The sequence below is a fragment of the Carassius carassius genome, chromosome 16 (assembly GCF_963082965.1).
Source record: "Carassius carassius chromosome 16, fCarCar2.1, whole genome shotgun sequence".
NCBI lineage: Eukaryota > Metazoa > Chordata > Actinopteri > Cypriniformes > Cyprinidae > Carassius > Carassius carassius.
Genome location: NC_081770.1, coordinates 25019961 through 25027762, shown reverse-complemented (window position 1 = coordinate 25027762; position 7802 = coordinate 25019961). Strand labels below are relative to the sequence as shown.

At 39.0% G+C, this 7802-nt stretch overlaps 1 protein-coding gene across 2 annotated transcripts; it reads left to right on the top strand.

The window, feature by feature from the left end:
* The first annotated feature begins 204 nt into the window (after window positions 1–204).
* On the top strand, window positions 205–5379 carry hmox2a (heme oxygenase 2a). Of its 2 annotated transcripts, none has more exons than XM_059569710.1 (6): window positions 205–329; window positions 646–746; window positions 3755–3872; window positions 3962–4453; window positions 4874–4997; window positions 5103–5379. In XM_059569710.1, the coding sequence occupies exons 2-6, from the start codon at window positions 676–678 to the stop codon at window positions 5228–5230; spliced, it is 933 nt and encodes a 310-aa protein (XP_059425693.1). In that variant the 5' UTR covers window positions 205–329; window positions 646–675; the 3' UTR covers window positions 5231–5379. The 2 variants fall into 2 exon arrangements, with proteins under 2 accessions (XP_059425693.1, XP_059425692.1); XM_059569709.1 differs by having other exon boundaries at window positions 237–329; window positions 643–746.
* Window positions 5380–7802: the final 2423 nt, after the last annotated feature.

Genomic DNA, 7802 nt, shown 5'->3' with positions numbered 1-7802 from the left:
TTTGATGTAGACGTAACACTTCACAGATCTAGTTGTAACACCAGCTTTCAATTAAACAGTAAATAATTTATTTTAAAAGAGAGAGAGAGATGTATACACATGATTAATAATGATACACATGAGGTTTATGCTGTGTACGAAATCGCTTAATCGTTCACTCATTCACTATTCCCTATGAATGAATGGACTTACATTTGAGTGCACTATGAGATACGTGACATACAGCGCGTCATTCTACTTCCTGTTTGGAGGCGGGCCTAGTTCTGTAAACATTCACACAACGTGATGTGAACTGCAGAAGACTGCACACCGTAAACATCGCAGAGCAGGTAAAGTACATTATAAACGCGCTCCTGTTTTAAATGATTGAGCAAAGCTAAATCCTATCGGTACGTACAGCGTACAAATTAATATAATCAGCTACATAAACTTGACTGTCATAAAAAGTCAATGTCACGAGTGTTGTTGTTGTTGGCCACTCGTGACCAATGTCACAATGGACACGAGCTGCGCAATTAAGATTAACACCATGCATGACATGATGATTATGCTTTAACACTATTGACAGAACAGTGGCTAAATATATTTGGCCTTGGTTGGTTGTAGACGTGTCATCTTCAAGACTTGCCTTTATTTATCAAGCAGAGGAGAACCAGACATAAACACAAACAGTTCATGATGGCTGCAGATTCAGTGTCCAACGGAGGAGAAAACATCATTACTGAGAGCGACGATGATACGCTCAGGTACCTTTCAGTGTTATTACTAATAATAAAAAGTTATGTTAAATAAGATGATGTTAAAGGTCCCATGACATGGATTATTTCCTTTTCTTTAAATGCTTTTTAATGTTTCCTTAGGTGTACTTATATTGTTAGTATGATTTTTACATTTAAAATTTAGAAATAAAAAGCATTTTTATATCCTGTTATTTGCCCTCTGGCTTGAATGCTCTGTTTGAAGGGGCGTGTCTGCTGTGAGACTCCGAGTAAACGACAACTGTTGTGATTGGCTGACATCTTTGCATACGAAATGCGTATTACATGTGGAACCCCTCTCAAATATATATATATATATATATATATATATATATATATATATATATATATATATATATATATATATATATATATATATACTATTACAGCTATCGAGATTAACGAATGGTGGATTTGTTGATTATATAATTATGTTTTCGATCTTTTCCCATCACATGAAAGGCTGCAGTGATGAGCATGGAGTAGACAGAGGGTGCTTCTCAATTCTTATTTGTGCATCCTCGTTTCCTTTCCTCGCTTCCTTTCCTCATGTCTTAGCTCCACCTCTTCAGGATGTGAGGGAAGGATGCAAGGAAAAGACGTGAGGATGGAGGACTTGAATCAAGTGAAATGATTTATCCTCACTCCCTTCAGCGTTACTTCAGAGTGTCATCAGCTGTGATTAAAGGGATCTGCCCTTATGTTGTTAAAGTTTGTTAATTAAGACATTCATAATAAATATTAATAAAGCAAGATGCCCTGTTTGAAATATATGACATGCATGGTTTATTTGAAGTGAAAAGGTAAAATATAAATAAAAATAATTACAAAAGATGTGAAGGGGAGGAGAATTTATACGTACGTCACGTTAAGTCGATAAAAGACTTCCGCATAGGATACACCTGTGTATCCTCGCTCATCGCTCCTCATGAAGCCTCCTCGATCCTTGCGTCCTTGTGGTGCAATTAGAGAATGTCCTTCAAGATGGCTGTGCTCGATCGGTTTCCGGGTCATAGGATGGAGGACGGAGGAGCGAGGAGACGAGGAGGGATATTGAGAAGCACCCCGGGTCTGTTTATCGCGTGAATGCAGTCATCTCGTCATTATCATTATTGCAACACGTTTTCTCTCACAAAATTACGGTGGCCGAGAAGTGCAAAACAAATCACAATTACAAAAACAAAATAACAAATCCAAAAACACAACGACAATTCAGAAAACAAAATAACAATTCAAAAAACACAACGACAATTCAGAAAACAAAATAACAATTCAGAAAACACAACGACAATTCAGAAAACACAACGACAATTCAGAAAACAAAATAACAATTCAGAAAACACAACGACAATTCAGAAAACACAGAAGTACTAACCACATTGTCCGGTAGCCGAACAACTGTCCTGGTCCACGCAGCTCTGCTCTAATAGCATTCATTACTTCGTCTATGGGCGAATAGTTCTTTCTTCTGAACATACCATTATTCTTCAGGTGTGTTTTTAAAGAGCGCAAGCTCATTTTAATGTCGTGGTATGTCGCCAGCATGTCCACAATCACGGCATATGAATGTCCTTCTTCAAAGTAGCGTTTAATGTGTTCCATTTTAGCAAAATTAAACATTAGATTTCAACAAAGTTGTTCACAATTTATTTTTGATTGACAAGTGTCTCATCCAATCAGCGATAAGTATGTCGTTCTCAAAATATACCTACCTTTTCCGTTTTGTATGAATTGTCGTTGTGTTTTCTGAATTGTCGTTGTGTTTTTGGATTTGTTATTTTGTTTTTGTAATTGTGATTTGTTTTGCACTTCTCGGCCACCGTACAAAATGCTTTCACCACAACTAACAGCAAACACATGAATACAGTAAGAGCTTTGTTGTGCAGCATAACAGCGTCATTCATTGTAACAGCAGTTTAGGCAAGTGTGCAGATATAACGTTACTCGCGATGTGTGACAGCTCCGGAAAAAAAAGGGAGCGTTCTTTGATCGCTCTCTGTAGTTAAATCACAATTTAAATAACAGATTTGTTTCATGCTACTAAGAGAAACAACGTGAAGTTGATCGTTTAGTCACTGGCTTGATTCACTGATGCATAAACAGTATTAAACGATTTAGAAAGAAAGTCTGTGTGAACTTGAATAATTAGCTACACATCAGAAATCACTGATCACAGATCAGGCATTAATGGACACTGTTACTCACTGTTTGTGCCGGTGCTGTCGAATCCATATCATAAAAGTCTGTTTGTAACGCCTGTCCTGACATTGCGACTGAATTATATGTAAATATTTGGGTGGGCAAAGCAGAGAAAGAGGAGGTAACGTTTCTCCTAACAACGTCACAAAGAGGAGATTCAAGATCAGCCCGTTTGAGCTTCCATTTTCTCAAAGGCAGAGAAAGATAGCAAAATCTCAATTTACACCGATTAAAATTTCTAGAAACTTGGGGACCACATACATGCTAGGGGAAGTCATATTAATGTTAAAAAACCTCAGAAAGTGAAATTTTCATGTCATAGGACCTTTAAGAATCCATCCACATGGGCCTTGTTCTGACTTGACAGGCTTGTCATTATGTTTACAGGTTCAAGATGCACTTGTTTTAAGGGTGCATCAAGTTTATCCACATCCACAAGTCTTACACCTAAAGAAATGAATAGCACTTTAACTAAAAAAGAAAGTATGTTTTCTCACATGGGATGAAGACTGCAATCTGTTCAAATTGAAATACAAGCACTATTTAAGGCTGGACTGCACCATACCACTTTAAAAATCTGAACAGATAATAATAATAATAATAATAGGCATCATACACCAGCTGACTTTGTAAATGGTTACAAAGGGGGAATAACATGGCATCATTCACAAAATGCCTTGTATTTCAACAATGGCATTAATAACGCTTTGGCTATTAAGTGAATCTACCTCCAAGCCAGTAGGTGTCAGTACAGAGCATAAACAATTTTCATCTTCATAGATTCCTCTCTCTTTCAGTCCTGATGACCTGTCGGAGGTGTTAACGGCTGGAACCAAGGAGTCTCACGACAGAGCAGAGAACTCGCCTTTTGTCAAGGACTTCCTGAGGGGTCGAATCAAACGAGAACTTTTTAAGGTGAATCTAGCGTTCATTGACTTTTGTAGAGTTTGGTAAAAAAAACAGTCTTGTTTTGACCTCCATTCTGTTGCTATTTCATCCCCCAGCTTGGCACAGCTGCCCTGTACTATGTTTATTCTGCCATTGAGGAAGAGATCGAGAAGAACAAGGACCACCCTATGTTTGCCCCACTGTATTTCCCCTCTGAGCTTCACCGGCGAGACGCCTTGGCCAAAGACCTGGAGTATCTCTACGGTGAAGACTGGGAGAGCAAGATCTCCTGCTCGGCAGCCACACGGCCCTATGTGGAGCGCATTCATGAGGTGGGACGTGACGATCCGGCTCTTTTGGTTGCACATGCTTGGACCCGCTACATGGGTGACCTGTCAGGAGGGCAGATTCTGAAGAAAGTGGCTCAGCGGGCTCTAAAACTGCCCCCCACTGGTGAAGGAGCGAACTTCTACCATTTTGAAGGCATCCACAGCCCCACGGCCTTCAAGAGACTGTACCGCAGTCGCATGAATGAGCTGGAGGTGGATGCCGAGACCAAGAAGAAGCTGCTAGACGAAGCCAACCTGGCATTTAAATATAATTTGGATGTAAGAGAATGATCAAATATGGCTTCCTTTTTTGATCCAGATCTTTTTAAAGGACCTTGTTAATGCAAAATGTACTAACCATCAAGCCATCCAAGATGTAGATGAGTTTGTCTCTTAATCCAAACAGATTTGGAGAAATAGATCACTTGCTCACCAATGGATCCTCTGCAGTGAATGGGTGCCGTCAGAATGAGAGTCCAAACAGCTGATAAAAACATTATTGTGTTGTTTTTATCAGCTGTTTGGATTCTCATTCTGACGGCACCCATTCACTGCAGAGGATCCATTGGTGAGCAACTGATGCAAAATTAATGCCAAATGTCTCCAAATCTGTTCTAATGAAGAAAAACACCCATCTACATCTAAGATGACCTGAGGGTGAGTAATTTTTCAGCAAATCCTCATTTTGACCTTCATCAGGTATTCACAGAGTTGCAGGAGATTGGGAAAGATATAAAAGAGGAAGTGCAGGACATTGGCTTCCATGCACATGGGGATATTGGTGGAGACATCAGTAAATGCCCCTACTATGCAGCCAAGATGGGTGAGTTGTTAGTAAAACTATATTTATTAATATGTAGTTTTATATTATGTACATTTAAGAAGTTTTGTTGTTTTAACTCAACTGCTTCCCTCATTTTCTGTCTAGCGGTGAGTGGAAGCACGACCTATGCATGTAATTTTGCCAAGATGCTGCTTCGACCGTCCACAGTACAGGTGATTCTGGCCACATGTGTCGCTGCTGCCGCTGGATTGGCTGCTTGGTACCTCATGTGATCACCTTTACCTGAGTCAGCCAATCGGAAATGAAAATAGCAACAGCTGGGCTTCGAAGTGGAGATCTTTCACTCACTGGGCCACCTCATGAAAATATTGCTGGTGATCCATGCCCCGTATCTGTATTAAATACAATGCTTTTAAAGGAGTTATGACATTCTTTATCCTGTTTCCATTCTCAGTCAAGAGTGTAAGCACACTATTAAGGGCATGCTCAGGTAGGTCCACAGGGTTCGCCCATCTTTGGTGCCCGTTTATTTCCTATTTGTACCGGACAGGATTCTTCAACCTTGTATGGCATTTCATCTTCTCCGTTCTCAATGTATGTTTCCTGTTTAACAGAATTAATAGATTTTAATAGAATTGACTCTGAAAGCGCCAAGCACCCACTGTGTAGTTTGTTGATCACTGACATAAACAGATTGAATTGGCTAAATCTAGTGCTGAATAACACTGATATTAGACTTACCAAATTAGATTAATTATTCAAATAGGTTTTTTTTCAACCGTTTTTGTTTTAAATTAAACACACACCATTTATTTATAGCAGTCACTACAATAAAACTTGTAGGATAACCGTAAGCAACTATGAGAAACTAATCATCTTACCTACCAATTTTACTCTGGTTTCCGGACTGGATCGAAGGGAAGTGAATGACCTCAAATCTTCAACTGGACATTGTTTTGGACTTACATGGTTAGTCTCTGTGACCTCAGAAACCCAGTTTGCTTTGAGATCTTGCACCATCCTCATAGTCTTCTTCTGCTGCTCCATAAGAATTTCTTGTTTAGTTAATATGTCATGGAGAGGTGCTGAAACAAACACAGGAATTGCAAAGTTGACCACACTACTAATGCTATGAAATGAGCATTACACTTAAAGCACAAATTTCACAATTTGATTCGTTTAACAGATTATCTTGGATTTTTCAGGTACAGTACATGCCAGATTGTCCCGTTTGTTTTTTTAAAGGCAGCGGCCATTTGCTCTAAGTGTAAATAGCAATTAGATACTATTTACACTAAGTAAAAATAACATATTTTCTTAGCGATAGATGCTATTTACACTAAGTGCAAATAGCAGTTTTTTAGCGATTTGTTATTTGAACTAGGTGTAATCTATAGGTGCTAAACTAGGTGCTAGCTATAGATTCCACTGTGACACCATGTAAAAAAATTGCCAGGATTTTCTGCTTTTTATACCACTTACTGCAAGTAGTGGAAATTATCTCCTCCTTAGCATTGTAGTAAATTATAAAACAGTATGCAATAATAACGTATGGAGAGTCTGGTCGATTCTACGTCACTGGACTGGAGCTGTTTATTGAACGTCTTTTGCCCAATCATATGTTGGTGGGCGGAGTTACTCTAATCTCTGCCAACAAGGTGGGCTATTTGCAATTTATATATATATATATATATATATATATATATATATATATATAAACAGCTTCAAAGTAATAAAGCACAAAGCTAATTGTGATGTAATGGATGGGATGCGTACAGTGTTCCGTTCATTAACTGAAAACAGGCCAGACTATCTTTTTTCTAAAAATGAGAATCGATTAAGACCCCTTTTCTCTGGGGTCTAGGGGTTCATTGAGCCACGGTGACTGTGCCGGTTCTTCGGGAGACTGTACAGTTGTGTCCTGGGACCGTGTTGATTCACTCTTATGTTGTGTGATGTCATGACTCATTTGCCACGGCTGCTGGGAAATCTGACGAGGCAGCAGAGTATTTTCATGCCACTCAGAGGCAGGACTTGTCTCCAACAAGGATGGTCTTGAAGTTTCCTCAATCTGTGTCACACCCGTGGATTGATTTTGACTTTGTCCTAGAGGACTTCATTTTAGACAGTGGCTGTATTTGAGGAGCTTGTGGCAGATTGTTTTTTAGGGGTGTGGTACCCTCCTCATCCGTGTCATGATCATCCAGTGGACACATGTCTCGTCTTTAGCAAAGGAAAGAAATTTAATAACTAAATTTGATGAAGCGAGTGTGGCATGTTAATGTGAAAACACTGTTCAGTTAAATATGACCATTTTGCAGTTCAAGAAGAAATATGCATGTTAATTTGTTAGACAGGCCTGTGTTAAAGAAATACACAAAATAAACAATCTTACTTTGTTTTCCATTTCGGTGGCATCAGGGGTTCAGGCACCGCCTCTGACTGGAGATCGGTCTGCTATTCTGAAAGGGGTAGCTTCAGAACCATCCTAAATGTTGTTTACCATTTAACCTTTTTAATTAAACACACACAGCACTCTTCACCCAGATTGCAGACACAACTTCCACTTTAGTGTCACCAAAACCGACAATGTGGTACATGACTACTGCAACCAAAACACAAGTGTGGATAAAACACATATTTAAAAAAAGAAAAAAGATAATATAAAGGAAAATACATAAAAACTGATTGTGACTCTTGGATGTCATACATACTTGTGTAGATTGTGTCCAAAATGAACACACACACACACTTGCAGTTTTCAAAAGGGAATCCAAATATTAAGCCTAAGGGAAAACACAGCTAAGGTGAATCAATCCATAGTGTAAAAATCACACAACTGGG